General features: G+C 38.3%; 1 protein-coding gene and 1 long non-coding RNA gene across 31 annotated transcripts in view; one reads left to right on the plus strand and one right to left on the minus strand.

The window, feature by feature from the left end:
* Positions 1-19744, minus strand: part of LOC309859815 (ERO1-like protein beta) — a 195455-nt gene that overhangs the window by 139647 nt on the left and 36064 nt on the right. For 9 of the 30 annotated variants that reach the window (XR_014308921.1, XR_014308923.1, XR_014308925.1 and 6 more), the window contains 2 exons: positions 15633-16764; positions 11381-12866 (listed from right to left, as the gene is read on the minus strand). Coding sequence is in view for 11 of the 30 variants with exons in the window: in XM_082720928.1 (XP_082577054.1) it covers positions 16725-16764 (40 nt within the window). In the remaining 19 variants the exon portion in view is untranslated. The other 21 variants (XM_082720934.1, XM_082720935.1, XM_082720927.1 and 18 more) reach the window with 8 other exon arrangements.
* On the plus strand, positions 12873-14742 carry LOC309859824. The gene is made up of 2 exons (XR_014308948.1): positions 12873-14168; positions 14317-14742. It is a non-coding gene; the product is annotated as an uncharacterized lncRNA (long non-coding RNA).

Raw genomic sequence — 19744 nt, forward strand, 5'->3', positions numbered from 1 at the left:
ATGGGATACAGCAAAGGCGGTCCTAAGGGGGAAATACATAGCCATTCAAGCCTCCCTCAAAAAAATTGAAAAATCCAGAATACACCAGCTGTCTCTACGCCTTAAAGAACTGGAGAATCAACAAGTCAAACCAACTCCACACATAAGAAGGGAAATCATCAAAATTAGAGCTGAGATTAATGAGGTAGAAACCAGAGATAAAGTAGAACGTATCAATGAAACTAGAATCTGGTTTCTTGAAAGAATTGATAAGATCGATAAACCATTGGCCACACTAATCCAAAAGAAAAGAGAGAAAAGCCCAAATTCATAAAATTATGAATGAAAAGGGAGAGATCACAACAAACACCAAGGAAGTAGGAACAATCATCAGAAGTTATTATCAACAGTTATATGCCAATAAGCTTAGCAACCTAGATGAAATGGATGCATTCCTGGAAAACTATAAACTACCAAAATTGAACCAGGAAGAAATCGACAACCTGAATAGACTGATTTCTAATAACGAGATTGAAGCAGTGATCAAAAACCTCCAAAAAACAAGAGCCCAGGACCTGACGGATTCCCTGGGGAATTCTACCAAACATTCAAAGAAGAAATAACACCTATTCTCCTGAAGCTTTTTCAAAAATTGAAGCAGAAGAAACAATTCCAGGCTCTTTCTCTGAAGCCAGCATTACCCTGATCCCCAAACCAGGCAAAGACCCTACCAAAAAAGAGAATTTTAGACCAATATCACTGATGAATATGGATGCTAAGATTCTCAACAAGATTCTAGCCAACAGGATCCAACAGCACATTAAAAAGATTATCTACCATGATCAGGTGGGACTCATCCCTGGGCTACAAGGATGGTTCAACATTCGCAAATCAATCAATGTGATACAACAAATTAATATGAGAAGAGAAAAGAATTACATGGTCCTCTCAATTGATGCAGAAAAAGCATTTTACAAAACCCAGCATCCGATCCTGATTAAAACGCTTCAAAGTCTAGTGATAGAGGGAACATTCCTGAACCTCATCAAATCTATCTATAAAAGACACAAAGCAAATATCATCCTCAATGGGAAAAAGCTTGCAGACTTCCTGTTGAGATCAGGAACAAGACAAGGATGCCCATTTTCACCACTCTTGTTCAACATAGTATTAGAAGTCCTACAAACAACAATCAGACATCAGAGAAATAAAAGATATCAAAATTGGTAATGAAGAAGTCAAACTCTCTCTCTTTGCAAATGACATGATTCTTTATATGGAAAACCCAAAAGACTCCACCCACAAATGACTAGAACTCATACAGCAATTCAGCAACGTGGCAGGATACAAAGTCAATGTGCAGAAATCAGTGGCTTTCTTATCCATTAACAATGAAAATACAGAAAGGGAAATTAGAGAATCGATTCATAAAACAGACACATAGACCAGCGGAACAGGAGTAGAGATCCCAGATATGGACCCTCAACTCTATGGTCAATTAATCTTGGGCAAAACAGGAAAAAATATACAGTGGAAAAAAGACAGTCTTTTCAATAAACGGGGCTGGGAAAACTGGAAAGCTATATGTAGAAGAATGAAACTCGACCATTCTCTTACACCGTACACAAAGATAAACTCAAAATGGAGAAAAGACCTCAATGTGAGACAGGAATCCATCAGAATCCTAGAGGAGAACATAGCCAGTAATCTCTTCGATATCAGCCACAGCAACTTCTTTCAAGATATCTCTCCAAAGGCAAAGGAAACAAAAGCGAAAATAAACTTCTGGGACTTCATCAAAATCAAAAGCTTCTGCACAGCAAAGGAAACAGTCAAAAAAACAAAGAGGCAACACACGGAATGGGAGAAGATATTTGCAAATGACTGTACAGACAAAAGGTTGATATCCAGGATCTATAATGAACTGCTCATACCCAACACACACGAAACAGGCAAACATATCAAAAAATGGGAAGAAGATATGAACAGACACTTCTCCAATCAAGACATACAAATGGCTATCAGACACATGAGAAAATGTTCATCATCATTAGCCGTCAGGGAGATTCAAATTAAAACCACATTGAGATATCACCTTACACCAGTTAGAATGGCCAAAATTAACAAAACAGGAAAAAACATGTGTTGGAGAGGATGTGGAGAAAGGGGAACCCTCTTACACTGTTGGTGGGAATGCAAGTTGGTACAGCCTCTTTGGAGAACAGTGTGGAGATTCCTAAAGAAATTATAAATAGAACTTCCCTATGACCCTGCCATTGCACTCCTGGGTATTTACCCCAAAGATACAGATGTCGTGAAAAGAACGGCCATCTGTACCCCAGTGTTTATAGCAGCAATGGCCACGGTCACCAAACTATGGAAAGAACCAAGATGCCCTTCAATGGATGAATGGATAAGGAAGACGTGGTCCATATTATGGCACCATCAGAAAGGATGAATACCCAACTTTTGTAGCAACATGGACGGGACTGGAAGAGATTATGCTGAGTGAAATAAGTCAAGCAGAAAGAGTCAACTATCATATGGTTTCACTTATTTGTGGAGCATAACAAATATCATGGAGGACAAGGGGTGTTAGAGAGGAGAAGGGAGTTGGGGTAAATTGGAAGGGGAGGTGAATCATGAGAGACTATGGACTCTGGAAAACAATCTGAGTGGTTTGAAGCGGCGGGGGTTGGGTGGGAGGTTGGGGTACCTGGTAGTGGGTATTATAGAGGGCATGGATTTCATGGAGCACTGGATGTGGTAAAAAAAAAATAATAATGAATACTGTTTTTATGAAAATAAATAAATTGCAATTTTTTTAAAATATACAAAGTAGATAAAATTAACCCTGATGTTCCAATTTGATTTAAACTGAGACTGAAATAAATTAAGTAATTTTTCAGGGTCACCAGTTTATCCTGTCTCATGATTATATAACCTCTCAAAAAGTCCGTGCTCTGTAGAGTTTCAACATTTTCTTTTTACTCTTGCAATTTGGAATTAGCAGAAAATGAATTCTTATTCTAATCCTCAGAATATCAAAGGATCCAGACAGTTTTTAATTAGGAAAAACAACAGAATATGATTATTAAACAAATTAAATATGTAAAATCATATGCTGCACCTTAAAGTACCTATTTAAAAAAAACAAAACTGTCAAATATATAAAAAGACCAAGGCCTAAAACCTAAAAAAAAAAAAAAAAGAGAGAGAGAGAGAGAGCGAGAGAGAGAGCCCAGGTAAGCAGCAGAAGGTGTGTTCAGAATGAAAAAGTACACTCAAATTCTAACTTAGACACCAATGGGAGACCATCAGAGAAGTCAAAGAAGTCCGATTGGGAGAAGGGGGTGGGATTATGGACATTTGGGAGTGTATGTGCTTTGGTGAGTGCTGTGAAGTGTGTAAACCTGGTGATTCACATACCTGTACCCCTGGGGATAAAAATATATGTTTATAAAAAATAAAAAAATAAAAAAAAATACATCGAATGCTGAAACAGTCCTGGGTGGTGGGGATAGCAGTGATTGTTAATTATTTTTAAATTATACTTTCATACATTTTTCCAAACTTTATAATGACCTTGAACTATTTTTATAACTGGGGGGAACAGGGAAAGAGGATTACTTTAAGAGCTTTAATTAGTACATGGATAAACTGGTGTTTGTTTTTCCCTGGAGGGAAAAAGGAGATTAAATTAGGCTGTACCCTTACTTGTGTAAGCATCCCACTCCAAGTGTCACTGCCCTTAGGATAAGAACAGTTTTCACAGACAGTATCTTAAGCACTGAAAAACAACAGCACCAGCCATCCGGGGGTTTGTAAAGCAGTATCACAGCCCCAGCTGCCATTTGTAGTTTGGAAAGTGCAGTTACAATGAACCTCGGGTCATCCTCATGTTAACTCCGGAGAAGGCTTTCTTTCTTTTTTTTTTTTTTATTTGATCCTTATTTATAATGGTTAGCATATAAAACATAAACATAAAACCATAAAAAAGTTTAAAATAATGGATTTTATAATCTAACCTCCAATCCTGGTTTCCATTTCTTTTTTTTTAATTTTTTAAATTTTTTTTATAATTTTTTATTTTTTATAAACATATATTTTTATCCCCAGGGGTACAGGTCTGTGAATCACCAGGTTTACACACTTCACAGCACTCACCAAAGCACATACCCTCCCCAATGTCCATAATCCCACCCCCTTCTCCCAAACCCCCTCCCCCCAGCAACCCTCAGTTTGTTTTGTGAGATTAAGAGTCACTTATGGTTTGTCTCCCTCCCAATCCCATCTTGTTTCATTGATTCTTCTCGTACCCACTTAAGCCTCCATGTTGCATCACCACTTCCTCATATCAGGGAGATCATATGATAGTTGTCTTCTCTGCTTGAATTATTTCACTAAGCATGATACGCACTAGTTCCATCCATGTTGTGGCAAATGGCAAGATTTCATTTCTTTTGATGGCTGCATAGTATTCCATTGTGTATATATACCACATCTTCTTGATCCATTCATCTGTTGATGGACATCTAGGTTCTTTCCGTAGTTTGGCTATTGTGGACATTGCTGCTATAAACATTCCGGTGCATGTGCCCCTTTGGATCACTACGTTTGTATCTTTAGGGTAAATACCTAATAGTGCAATTGCTGGGTCATAGGGCAGTTCTATTTTCAACATTTTGAGGAACCTCCATGCTGTTTTCCAGAGTGGCTGCACCAGCTTGCATTCCCACCAACAGTGTAGGAGGGTTCCCCTTTCTCTGCATCCTCGCCAGCATCTGTCATTTCCTCACTTGTTTATTTTAGCCATTCTGACTGATGTGAGGTGATATTGCATTGTGGTTTTGATTTGTATTTCCTTGATGCCGAGTGACATGGAGCAATTTTCATGTGTCTGTTGGCCATCTGGATGTCTTCTTTGCAGAAATGTCTGTTCATGTCCTCTGCCCATTTCTTGATTGGATTATTTGTTCTTTGGGTGTTGAGTTTGCTAAGTTCTTTATAGATTCTGGACACTAGTCCTTTATCTGATATGTCGTTTGCAAATATCTCCTCCCATTCTGTCAGTTGTCTTTTGGTTTGTTAACTGTTTCCTTTGCTGTGCAAAAGATTTGATCTTGATGAAATCCCAATAGTTCATTTTTGCCCTTGATTCCCTTGCCTTTGGCATTGTTCCTAGGAAGATGTTGCTGTGGCTGAGTTCGACGAGGTTGCTGCCTGTGTTCTCCTCAAGGATTTTGATGGATTCCTTTCGCACATTGAGGTCCTTCATCCATTTTGAGTCTATTTTTGTGTGTGGTGTAAGGAAATGGTCCAATTTCATTTTTCTGCATGTGGCTGTCCAATTTTCCCAGCACCATTTATTGAAGAGGCTGTCTTTTTTCCATTGGACATTCTTTCCTGCTTTGTCGAAGATTAGTTGACCATAGAGTTGAGGGTCTATTTCTGGGCTCTCTATTCTGTTCCATTGATTTATGTGTCTGTTTTTGTGCCAGTACCATGCTGTCTTGATGATGACAGCTTTGTAATAGAGCTTGAAGTCCGGAATTGTGATGCCACCAACGTAGGCTTTCTTTTTCTATTTCCCTTTGGCTATTCGAGGTCTTTTCTGGTTCCATATAAATTTTAGCATTATTTGTTCCATTTCTTTGAAAAAGATGGATGGTACATTGATAGGAATTGCATTAAATGTGTAGATTGCTTTAGGTAGCATAGACATTTTCACAATATTTATTCTTCCAATCCAGGAGCATGGAACATTTTTCCATTTCTTTGTGTCTTCCTCAATTTCTTTCATGAGTACTTTATAGTTTTCTGAGTATAGATTCTGTGCCTCTTTGGTTAGGTTTATTCCTATGTATCTTATGGTTTTTGATGCAATTGTAAATGGGATTGACTCCTTAATTTCTCTTTCTTCTGTCTTGCTGTTGGTGTAGAGAAATGCAACTGATTTCTGTGCATTGATTTTATATCCTGACACTTTACTGAATTCCTGTATAAGTTCTAGCAGGTTTGGAGTGGAGTCTTTTGGGTTTTCCACATATAGTATCATATCATCTGCGAAGAGTGATAATTTGACTTCTTCTTTGCCGATTTGGATGCCTTTAATTACCTTTTGTTGTCTGATTGCTGAGGCTAGGGCCTCTAGTACTATGTTGAATAGCAGTGGTGATAATGGACATCCCTGCCGTGTTCCTGACCTTAGTGGAAAAGCTTTCAGTTTTTCTCCATTGAGAATAATATTTGTGGTGGGTTTTTCATAGATGGCTTTGATGATATTGAGGTATGTGCCCTCTATCCCTACACTCTGAAGAGTTTTGAGCAGGAAGGGATGCTGTACTTTGTCAAATGCTTTTCCAGCATCTAGTAAGAGTATCATATGGTTCTTGTTCTTTCTTTTATTGATGTGTTGTATCACATTGACTGATTTGCGAATGTTGAACCAACCTTGCAGCCCTGGAATAAATCCCATTTGGTCGTGGTGAATAATCCTTTTAATGTACTGTTGAATCCTATTGGCTAGTATTTTGGTGAGTATTTTCGCATCTGTGTTCATCAAGGATATTGGTCTGTAGCTCTCTTTTTGGTGGGATCCTTGTCTGGTTTTGGGATCAAGGTGATGCTGGCCTCATAAAATGAGTTTGGAAGTTTTCCTTCCATTTCTATTTTTTGGAACAGTTTCAGGAGAATAGGAATTAGTTCTTCTTTAAATGTTTGGTAGAATTCCCCCGGGAAGCCATCTGGCCCTGGGCTTTTGTTTGTTTGGAGATTTTTAATGAGTGTTTCAATCTTCTTACTGGTTATGGGTCTGTTCAGGCTTTCTATTTCTTCCTGGTTCAGTTGTGGTAGTTTATATGTTTCTAGGAATGCACCCATTTCTTCCAGATTGTCAAATTTATTGCCGTAGAGTTGCTCATAGGATGTTCTTATAATAGTTTGTATTTCTTTGGTGTTAGTTGTGATCTCTCCTCTTTCATTCATGATTTTATTTATTTGGGTCCTTTCTATTTTCTTTTTGATAAGTCGGGCAGGGAATTATCAATTTTATTAATTCTTTCAAAGAACCAGCTCCTAGTTTCGTTGATTTGCTCTATTGTTTTTTTGGTTTCTATTTCATTGATTTCTGCTCTGATCTTTATGATTTCTCTTCTCCTGCTGGGCTTAGGGTTTCTTTCTTGTTCTTTCTCCAGCTCCTTTAGGTGTAGGGTTAGGTTGTGTACCTGAGACCTTTCTTGTTTCTTGAGAAAGGCTTGTACTACTATATATTTTCCTCGCAGGGCTGCCTTTTTTGTGTCCCACAGATTTTGAACCATTGTATTTTCATTATCATTTGTTTCCATGATTTTTTTCAATTCTTTAATTCCCCGGTTGACCCATTCATTCTTTAGAAGGATGCTGTTTAGTCTCCATGTATTTGGGTTCTTTCCAAACCTCCTTTTGTGGTTGAGTTCTAGCTTTAGAGCATTGTGGTCTGAAAATATGCAGAGAATGATCCCAATCTTTTGATACCGGTTGAGTCCTGATTTAGGACCGAGGATGTGATCTATTCTGGAGAATGTTCCATGTGCACTAGAGAAGAATGTGTGTTCTGTTGCTTTGGGATGAAATGTTCTGAATATATCTGTGATGTCCATCTGGTCCAGTATGTCGTTTAAGGCCTTTATTTCCTTGCTGATCTTTTGCTTGGATGACATGTCCATTTCTGTGAGGGGAGTGTTAAAGTCCCCTACTATTATTGTATTATTGTTGATGTGTTTCTTTGATTTTTTTATTAATTGGTTTATACAGTTGGCTGCTCCCACGTTGGGGGCATAGATATTTAAAATTGTTAAATATTCTTGTTGGACAGGCCCTTTGAATATGATATAGTGTCCTTCCTCATCTCTTATTATAGTCTTTGGCTTAAAATCTAATTGATCTGATATAAGGATTGCCACTCCTGCTTTCTTCTGATGTCCATTAGCATGGTAAATTCATTTCCACCCCCTCACTTTAAGTCTGGAGGTGTCTTCGAGCGTAAAATGAGTATCTTGGAGGCAACAAGTAGGTGGGTTTTGTTTTTTTATCCATTCTGATAGCCTGTGTCTTTTGACAGGGGCATTTAGCCCATTCACATTCAGGGTAACTATTGAGAGATATGAATTTAGTGCCATTGTATTGCCTGTAAGGTGACTGTTACTGTATATGGTCTCTGTTCCTTTCTGATCTACCACTTGTAGGCTCTCTCTTTGCTTAGAAGACCCCTTTCAATATTTCCTGTAGAGCTGGTTTGGTGTTTGCAAATTCTTTCAGTTTTTGTTTGTCCTGGAAGCTTTTAATCTCTTCTTCTATTTTCAATGATAGCCTAGCTGGATATAGCATTCTTGGCTGCATGTTTTTCTCGTTTAGTGCTCTGAAAATATCATGCCAGCTCTTTCTGGCCTGCCAGGTCTCTGTGGATAAGTCAGCTGCCAATCTAATATTTTTACCATTGTATGTTACAGACTTCTTTTCCCGGGCTGCTTTCAGGATTTTCTCTTTGTCACTGAGACTTGTAAATTTTACTATTAGGTGACGGGGTGTGGGCCTATTCTTATTGATGTTGAGGGGCGTTCTCTGAACCTCCTGAATTTTGATGCTCGTTCCCTTTGCCATATTGGGGAAATTCTCCCCAATAATTCTCTCCAGTATTCCTTCTGCTCCCCTCTCTCTTTCTTCTTCTTCTGGAATCCCAATTATTCTAATGTTGTTTCGTCTTATGGTGTCACTTATCTCTTGAATTCTCCCCTCGTGGTCCAGTAGCTGTTTGTCCCTCTTTTGCTCAGCTTCTTTATTCTCTGTCATTGGTCTTCTATATCACTAATTCTTTCTTCTGTCTCATTTATCCTAGCAATGAGAGCCTCCATTTTTTATTGCACCTCATTAATAGCGTTTTTGATTTCAAATTGTTTAGATTTTAGTTCTTTTATTTCTCCAGAAAGGGCTTTTATATCTCCCAAGAGGGTTTCTCTAATATCTTCCATGCCTTTTTTGAGCCCGGCTAGAACCTTGAGAATTGTCCTTCTGAACTCTAGATCTGACATATTACCAATGTCTGTATTGATTAGGTCCCTAGCCTTCAGTACTGCCTCTTGTTCTTTTTTTTGTGTTGAATTTTTATGTCTTGTCATTTTGTCCAGATAAGAGTATATGAAGGAGCAAGGAAAATACTAAAAGGGTGGCAACAACCCCAGGAAAATATGCTTTAACCAAATTAGAAGAGATCCCAAATCGTGAGGGGGGGTGAAAGGGGATTAAAAAGAGGTTCAAAAAGGAAGCAAGAAAAAAAAAGAAAAAAGAAAAAAAAAGAAAACAAAAGATTTAAAAAAAAGAAAACAAATAAGAAAAATATAAAAAAGAAAATATATATATTAGATAAACTGGTTAAAAAACGTTAAAAAAGAAAAAGGTAAAAGTTAAAAAAATTTTTTTTACAAGAAGGTGAGAAAAAAAACAAAAAATGAAAAAGAAAAAATTAAATTAACTGCAAGACTAAAAAAAATCACAGGGAAAAAGCCTTGAGTTCCGTGCTTTGCTTTCTCCTCCTCTGGATTTCTGCTGCTCTCCTTGGTATTGAAACCGCACTCCTTGGTAGGTGAACTTGGTCTCAGCTGGATTTCTTGTTGATCTTCTGGGGGAGGGGCCTGTTGTAGTGATTCTCAAGTGTCTTTGTCCCAGGCGGAATTGCACCGCCCTTACCAGGGGCCGGGGTTAGTATCCGCTTGGGTTTGCATTCAGGAGCTTTTGTTCCCTGAGCGCTTTCCGTAGAGTTCTGGAGGACAGGAATACAAATGGCAGCCTCCTGGTCTCCGGCCCGGAGGAGCCAAGAGCCCAGGGCCCCACTGCTCAGTGCGCCCTCAGAGAACAGCGCCCAGTTACTCCCATCTCCCTGACCTCTGGCCGCGCTCCGAGCTCACCGAGCCTGCGACCAGTTCAAGGTAACCCCGAGCTGTGAGCTTACTGTCGACTCTGTCTCTGTAGCCGGTTTTCCCGTTCCAATACCCGCAAGCTCTGCGACACTCAGACACTCCCGATCCTTCTGTGACCCTGCGGGACCTGAGACCATGCTGACCCCACGTGGGCTTCACCCCGGTTTAGCCTCTGGAGCGATGTCCCTCAGTGGAACAGACTTTTAAAAGTCCTGATTTTGTGCTCCGTTGCTCCGCCGCTTGCCGGGAGCTGGCCCCTACCCCGGTTTAGCCTCTGGAGCGATGTCCCTCAGCGGAACAGACTTTTAAAAGTCCTGATTTTGTGCTCCGTTGCTCCGCCGCCCCTCCCCCCGTGGTCTATCTTCCCATTGCTTTGAATTCACTTCTCTGCCGGTCCTACCTTTCAGAAAGTGGTTGTTTTTCTGTTTCCAGAATTGCTGTTCTTCTCTTCGATCTGCCGATGGATTTTCAGGTGTTTGCAATCTTTAGATAAGCTATCTAGCTGATCTCTGGCCAGCTGAAGTAGTCTCAGCCTGCTACTTCTCCGCCATCTTGACTCCGCCTCCTTGGAGAAGGCTTTCTATTGCCCTCACTTAACAGTGCATGGAAGGGAGCCGGGAGAGTGGAGTGACCTGCCCAAGCCTGTGTGGACAGCCCACAGCAGGCCCAGACCTGCACAACTCCAGCACGGCTGGCTCGGAGCCCAGTTCTCTGCACTTTACTTCAGCAGAATGAAATACCAGACTCTAGATGGAGACCTGAAGCCAATGAAGTTGCCTTTATGGATGTTTTCTTTGAGACTCAGAGACATTCTGAGGAAGTCAACATCAGTTTTTTTCTTAATTTAATTTTTGTTTATTTATTTTTTTAATTAATTTATTTTCAGATAAACAGTATTATTTTTTCACCACACCCAGTGCTCCATGCAATCCATGCCCTCTATAATACCCACTACCTGGTACCCCAACCTCCCACCCAACCCCCGCCGCTTCAAAACACTCAGATTGTTTTTCAGAGTCCATAGTCTCTCATAATTCACCTCCCCTTCCAATTTACCCCAACTCCCTTCTCCTCTCTAACACTCCTTGTCCTCCATGATATTTGTTATGCTCCACAAATAAGTGAAACCATATGATAGTTGACTCTCTCTGCTTGACTTATTTCACTCAGCATAATCTCTTCCAGTCCCGTCCATGTTGCTACAAAAGTTGGGTATTCATCCTTTCTGATGGTGCCATAATATGGACCACGTCTTCCTTATCCATTCATCCGTTGAAGGGCATCTTGGTTCTTTCCATAGTTTGGTGACCGTGGCCATTGCTGCTATAAACACTGGGGTACAGATGGCCGTTCTTTTCACGACATCTGTATATTTGGGTTAAATACCCAGGAGTGCAATGGCAGGGTCGTAGGAAAGTTCTATTTTTAATTTCTTTAGGAATCTCCACACTGTTCTCCAAAGAGGCTGTACCAACTTGCATTCCCACCAACAGTGTAAGAGGGTTCCCCTTTCTCCACATCCTCTCCAACACATGTTTTTTCCTGTTTTGTTAATTTTGGCCATTCTAACTGGTGTAAGGTGATATCTCAATGTGGTTTTAATTTGAATCTCCCTGACGGCTAATGATGATGAACATTTTCTCATGTGTCTGATAGCCATTTGTATGTCTTGATTGGAGAAGTGTCTGTTCATATCTTCTTCCCATTTTCTGATATGTTTGCCTGTTTCGTGTGTGTTGGGTATGAGCAGTTCATTATAGATCCTGGATATCAACCTTTTGTCTCTACTGTCATTTGCAAATATCTTCTCCCATTCCATGAGTTGCCTCTTTGATTTTTGACTGTTTCCTTTTGATTTTGATGAAGTCCCAGAAGTTTATTTTCGCTTTTGTTTCCTTTGCCTTTGGAGAGATATATTGAAAGAAGTTGCTGTGGCTGATATCAAAGAGATTGCTGGCTATGTTCTCCTCTAGGATTCTGATGGATTTCTGTCTCACGTTGAGGTCTTTTATCCATTTTGAGTATATCTTTGTGTACGGTGTAAGAGAATGGTCGAGTTTCATTCTTCTACATATAGCTGTCCAGTTTTCCCAGCACCATTTATTGAAGACTGTCTTTTTTACACTGTATATTTTTTCCTGTTTTGCCCAAGATTAATTGACCATAGAGTTGAAGGTCCATATCTGGGATCTCTACTCTGTTCCACTGGTCTATATGTCTGTTTTTATGCCAGTACCATGCTGTCTTGGTGATCACAGCTTTGTTAGAAAGCTTGCAATCAGGTACTGTGATGCCCCCAGCTTTATTTTTTTTTTTTTTCAAAATTTCCTTAGTGCTTTGGAGTCTCTTCTGATTCCATACAAATTTTAGGATTATTTGCTCCAGTGCTTTGAAGAATACCGGTGGAATTTTGATCAGAATGGCATTAAAAGTATATATTGCTCTAGGCAGTATAGACATTTTAACAATGTTTATTCTTCCGATCCAAAAGCATGGAATTGTCTTCCATCTTTTTGTGTCTTCTTTAATTTCTTTCATGAGTGTTCTGTAGTTCCTCGAGTACAGATCCTATACCTCTTTGGTTAGTTTTATTCCCAGGTATCTTATGGTTCTTGGTGCTATAGTAAATGAATTCGATTCTCTAATTTCCCTTTCTGTATTTTCATTGTTAGTGGATAAGAAAGCCACTGATTTCTGCACATTGACTTTGTATCCTGCCACGTTGCTGAATTGCTGTATGAGTTATAGTTGTTTGGGGGTGGAGTCTTTTGGGTTTTCCATATAAAGAATCATGTCCTTTGTGAAGAGAGAGAGTTTGACCTCCTCATTGCCAATCTAACTGAAATTATTCCCTGCATATTCTCAGATCACAATGCTTTGAAACTGGAGCTAAGTCACAAGGAAAAGTTCAGAAGGAACGCAAACACCTGGAAGCTAAAGACCACCTTGGTTAAGAATGCTTGGAGCAACCAGGAGATCAAAGAAGAACTGAAACAATTCATGGAAACCAATGAGAATGAAGACACTTCTGTCCAAAACCTATGGGATACAGCAAAGGCGGTCCTAAGGGGGAAATACATAGCCATTCAAGCCTCCCTCAAAAAAATTGAAAAATCCAGAATACACCAGCTGTCTCTACACCTTAAAGAACTGGAGAATCAACAACAAATCAAACCAACTCCACACATAAGAATGGAAATGATCAAGATTAGAGCTGAGATCAATGAGGTAGAAACCAGAGATACAGTAGAACGTATCAATGAAACTAGAAGCTGTTTTTTTGAAAGAATCAATAAGATCGATAAACCATTGGCCACACTAATCCAAAAGAAGAGAGAAAACCCAAATTCATAAAATTATGAATGAAAAGGGAGAGATCACAATGAACACCAAGGAAGTAGAAACAGTTATCAGAAATTATTATCAACAGTTATATGCCAATAAGCTTAGCAACCTAGATGAAATCGATGCATTCCTGGAAACCTATAAACTACCAAAATTGAACCAGGAAGAAATCGACAACCTGAACAGACTGATATCTAGTAACGAGATTGAAGCAATGATCAAAAACCTCCCAAAAAACAAGAGGCCAGGATCTGATGGGGTCCCTGGGGAATTCTACCAAACTTTCAAAGAAGAAATAACACCTATTCTCCTGAAGCTGTTTCAAAAAATTGAAGCAGAAGGAAAACTTCTAGACTCTTTCTCTGAAGCCAGCATTACTCTGATCCCCAAACCAGGCAAAGACCCTACCAAAAAAGAGAATTTTAGACCAATATCACTGATGAATATGGATGCTAAGATTCTCAACAAGATCCTAGCCAACAGGATCCAACAGCACATTAAAAAGATTATCTACCATGATCAGGTGGGACTCATCCCTGGGCTACAAGGATGGTTCAACATTCGCAAATCAATCAATGTGATACAACCAATTAATATGAGAAGAGAGAAGAACCACTGGTCCTCTCAATTGATGCAGAAAAAGCATTTTACAAAATCCAGCATCCGTTCCTGATTAAAACGCTTCAAAGTCTAGGGATAGAGGGAACATTCCTGAACCTCATGAAATCTATCTATGAAAGACCCACAGCAAATATCATCCTCAATGGGAAAAAGCTTGCAGCCTTCTCGTTGAGATCAGGAACAAGACAGGATGCCCACTTTCACCACTCTTGTTCAACATAGTATTAGAAGTCCTAGCAACAGCAATCAGACATCAAAGAGAAATAAAAGGTATCCAAATTGGTAATGAAGAAGTCAAACTCTCAATTTAATCTTCCTTGAATTAAAAATGTGTAAATTGTTGAAAATATTTTTTACTTAAATTTCATTTAAATACTCTAAATTTAATTCAATTCCTCCTGTTTTATCTTATTTACAGGCCTCATGAGTGAGTGAATGAAATTCTTCACGAAGTACTAATTACTGATGGACACCCTACGTCTAGCTGATGTTTGAAATCCCAACCCACACAGCCAGTTGTAAATACATGGCAACCACAGGAGAAATACACAATGGCGAAGGAACAATTTATTTTTCACTTCACTGCCACTTTTAGCTCACAAATGCTTGTTAAGAAAACATAAGAAATGGGGCGCCTGGGTGGCTCAGTGGGTTAAAGCCTCTGCTTTCAGCTCAGGTCATGGTCTTAGGGTCCTGGGATGGAGCCCCACAACGGGCTCTCTGCTCAGCAGGGAGCTTGCTTCCTCCTCTCTCTCTGCCTGCCTCTCTGCCTACTTGTGATCTCTGCCTGTCAGATAAATAAATAAAATCTTTAACAAAAAAAAAAATAGAAGAAAGAAAGAAAGAATCTCTTGGCTCCCTAGCCTTTAAAAAAAAACAAAAACAAAAATAATTCTTCCTTGACTTTTTATTTCCCAGGCAGCACAGTTTTCTCTTATTTTTCTCAGATTCTTTTCTCTGTTCTATATTCCTCAGTTAGTTGGTACCATATATATCTCTGCAGGCAAATTTATATTGTTTGAAACCATGTGTGGCATAAACCAAAAGTAAACTATAGGTCTATGCAGGGGAAAATGGGGTTAAGAATGAACAGAGGGAAAATGCCTTCTCAGCTTAAAAAATAAAGAGCAGTGTGTGCAAACTGGGTGGCTCAGTGTGTTAAGCTTCCAAGCCCTGGTTTCAGCTCAGGTCATGATGATCTCAGGGTCATGCAATCGAGCCCTGAGATGGGCTGGATGGAATCTCCTTGAGATTCTCTCTCTCCCTCCTCATCTGGCCCTACCCCCTGCTCCTGTGTACATCTGCTCTGTCTCTCAAATAGATAAAATCTTCAAAAAAAAAAAAAAGGCAATGAGGTTTCATCTCCTCTTCTTTCATTTCTTTCATCACAATCTCAACCTTAAGTTTTCCTTTCCTGAACCGTTATTGCACTTGACCAAGCTATAACCAGCTGAATATGAAGTTATATTCCCCACAAAATTGAGAAGGTTATCAGAAACACTGCCTATCTCACACTAAATTTTTCCCGTGACCTGCTGAGATCCTGGCTTGTGAGTGCGGATACAGTAGATAACTCTTTCTCTTTGTCAACCAAATAAAGCAAAAAAAAAAAAAAAAAAAACAAAAAAAAAAAAAACAAAAAAAAAAAAAACTACTTTAGCAGAGAAGATGATCTTTGAAGTTTGCTGAAACCAGCAAAACCCAGCAAGTCCTCACTGTGAAAACCATTCTTACCTTCCAAAAGCATTTAAAATAGCAACTATTTCCTGTCGAGTGAATTGGAAGCTTTAGATGGGCTGTATTCTGGAAGCTTTTGGATTTCTTTTTCAGAGAATAGTATCTTCAGGGCAGTTCCTAAACGCTGAGTCTAAAGAAAATAGATAGACATAACAATTAATCTAATAATTACTATAAAGGCTGAAAGGAATACGCAGCCGCTGTGATGAGAGTCATGAAATTCGCGTGAACTGAACTTCTCACCAAAATGTTAAACTGCATAATACAGTTTCCACCTCCTCATACTTATGCATGATAAATTTATCTTAACTGTTAAGGAACCTGAAGAGTTCAACATTTGTTGGACATAAATTACTAAAATGCCTTTTCTTACCCTAGAAAATATCACATTAGAAATACAATATTTAATATGTAACCTTGAAAGCATTCTTGACAGCTCATAGCAATTCAAAACTTAGAAATTATTAGTGATAACTACACTTAAAAATTTACCAATTATTAGAGCTAGAGAAGATGTATTAAAATAATTAAAATAATTTTGTCTCCTGATTTTTCTGACTTATCATCTTTGTGAGAAAGTAAGACAAAATATCAAACAATCCTTTTTACACTGAATACATATATAGAGAAAGGGGCCTTCTTGGCACAACTTTCTTTGTGACTAGATGGTCTTCTTTTGATCACTAAAATAAATTCAGTGATGGAAGCCTGATAATTAAGCCTTTTATATTTTATTTTTATATGGGTCTACAAAATACTAATATTCTATTTATAACCAACAACTTCAGAAATGAATCTCAAGACTGTACCAATAGAAACAGATACAATAAAGCCAGAATCATTAGCACAGAATAGGGAAAACATTCTTACACATACAATACAGATTTAATATAATCAGCTTTTACATCAATAAATCAGAAATGCCATACTTCAGATCTTCTTTTTCAACGGACAGTGAGGGTATTATAATAAAAACTTGCAAGTTCCCAGCAGGAATATTTAAGGTTAATAATAGTTTTAAAACAGAAAACAAAACACAAACCTGCAATTTTCCCCATAATCTGCATTTGTTGCATCCAACACAGTCCATTAATTGGGAGATATTCTTGAAATGTAAGCGGAATTCCTCCTAACATGCAGAAAATATTTTTATTCTCATTAGAGCTTTATAAATTAAACTGCAGTTGTATGATTTACAAGAAATAAAAGCTCTGAAGACTAATGAATGTCTTGTGTTTTTCAACAGTCAAGAAGAAAAATGATTGGATTTGCATGGCATAACATGGCACTAAAACAACTAGCCACGGAAATTCATAACATTTATTCCACATGCTGATTGAACAAACTTTTTATTGAGATGCTACTCTGTGCAAAGCACCAACAAAGGCATGATGAGAAAAACAAAAGTAAGTGATTCATGGTTTTTACTTTTTAGGAACTTTACTGCTGCCCCCATTTGATATCTGCATACAGCCAGTGGTAAACATATCTGTACTATGTTTGACTTATTTTTCCTTTCTTTTTTTAATTTTTTATTTCTTTTCAGTGTAACAGTATTCATTGTTTTTGCACCACACACAGTGCTCCATGCAATCCATGCCCTCTCTAATACCAACCACCTGGTTCCCCCAACCTCTCACCCCCCTTGACTTATTTTTCATGTATTGCTCATGTGAGTCCAAATTGGAAAGTCAGTCTTAGACCAATGATCATTTTTCATCTTTTTCCTTAGGACCACACACTGTTTACAACGGGCATCAGCACCTGTGATCCCAGGGCTCTATGATGGGTGTGTTCTCTCTGTCCACTGCATTTGCCAGGAGGCCTCTCCAGGGATGTTTGCTGACTGGATCCTTGCTTCCTGTTGGGGGGGGTGGGGGGTACTATTCTTCTGCTTGTGAACAACTGGGCATGGTTTCTAGGACTCTAAGGCCAGTCTCATCTGAAGCTAACAGTAGCTAGGAGTTTCTTCATCTTTTCCATGTGATAAACATAGAAAATAAATTTCACCTTATTGTACCAAGGTAAACATTTTATTCCAAAAAGCTAGAGGAAAGCAGCCCAAAACTCTGGCCACCAGAAGCCCTGCCCAGCTGCTTTCTAATGAAAGGTTCCAAAGAAACAGGACCCTGGCTAAAAGACAATATACAGAACACAGAAGTCCTTTACTCCTCATTCTCATGTAATTCATGTTTTTGGGAGGAAATGGAAAAAAAGGACTTAAGTCCTTCTTTATACACCTTTGAAAAATAGAAAACACAATTTCCAGCAAGTCATAGATGACAGTTAGTTCTTTTCTCACTCCTATCTTCCTTCTCCACAAAGAGAACCAGAGTTACTTATATAAATACTTAAAAAATAGGAAACATTACAAAAATAAATTAATGTTATAGTCAATACCACAATAGCAATATACCCTAAATAATCATAAAACAAAACCACTTTTCAAAACCAAAATACCGTTGTGACTAAGTTACTTCACTTCAAAGAAGCACCACGAGACTCTTACCAATGGAGGGTCACTCAGTTCTCATTTATCAGTGAGCATCTAAAATATCTCATGGCCAGATGTGTTTGAGAATTCCAAATTTTAGAAATATAGTAATGCATTACTTATGAAACACCCCACCAGAGTATGTAGCAACACCTAGCAATCATATACATTAATGGTTCTGTAGCAAAACACAATAATCAAACAAAGCAGAATTTTTTTAAAAAAGCACTATAAATAGCCTTTTGTCAGTACAGGTCAGGTTTTGCCAACAAATTAATTGGCACCAAACATAAGAAAAATGTTTCAAGTTTTGGAGTTTTCTGGATTTCAGAACTACATATATAAGACCTTGGAGCTGCAAACAGAAGACTATTTGCCATTCAATTTCAAATACTTTTATGAACATTTTAAGGCTATAATGTATTCCTTGATATGCTGTAAGCGAATGAAAACAAAGAGCTCCCAACATGAAATTTGAAAATGTTCCTAAAATACATTCTCCTTTGATATCGCAGGGTAACAGGTAATTTTTGCCTTTTATGTTAGAGTCTATAAAGACAAAAGCATAATAGTTCCAGAAACTTGAACATCCCATAAAATATTCCATAAAATAAACTTTAGGAAAATACACTGTTTATTGCCTTCAAAGTGGTGAACAGTCATGGTTTTTAAAATCAAAACAATATGCACTGTGATTTTAAAGTAAGAAAACTTTCTCTCAAAATAACACCCTTTAAAAAAACCTTTACAAAGTTGCCATATTCACTGGTCAGTTAACAACAGAAGCTTCACTAAGAGGCGGCCAAACTTTCTTAGAAAGGCAAAAGGAATTGCAAAGTCTGGAGAAAGGGCTTTCTGTGCCATTTATAATAAAACCAGTCAGACCAACTTCAACGAGGTGCAGTGCTGGGCAAGAAGTCTTTGGATGTAAGGGATTAAAACACAGCCAGTCAACTGCTCTCCCCTCCCCAACCCCGTCCTCCAATCAAGAACATTTTATCTTTAATGACTTGGGCCCCTTTTTGTCACCTGCAAACATGGATTTCTCGTCAAAGTGCATGGGAAAGGGCATGATGAAATGACAACACTAGAAGTTACAGACGAAAAATTCACGTACTATATAGTAGAGCTCTGGCATAATTTTCTATCCCCACAAATATTTACAATGTGTAATTTACTTGTGGGTAAAGTTTAATAACACAGGAAGGTGGCACACAGGTCACATGTAAACTACTCTTAAAAAGAGTAAATCAACATAAGATGGCTTTGTAATGTATAAGACTGTAATGTTTTAAAAAAATTACATGATAAAAATCATCAAAAATTGTACCCCTGGGGATAAAAATATATGTTTATAAAAAAAAATAAAAAATTAAAATACAAAAAAAATAAAAAAATAAAAAAATAGAATGAAAAAAAAATTGAACTTAAGAGCAATTTATGTGAAAAATGTGCAACACTCTGTTAAAAAGATGTTTTAAGTTTTAATGCATAATTTGAACACTTTTTTAAAAAGGTTTTATTTATTTGAGAGAGAAAGAGAGCAAGTATACCAGAATGGGGGAGGGGCAGATGGAAAGGGAGAGGCAGACTCTCCTGCCAAGAAGGGAGCCCG

This window comes from Mustela nivalis, assembly GCF_964662115.1.
Source record: "Mustela nivalis genome assembly, chromosome: 2".
Taxonomy (NCBI): domain Eukaryota; kingdom Metazoa; phylum Chordata; class Mammalia; order Carnivora; family Mustelidae; genus Mustela; species Mustela nivalis.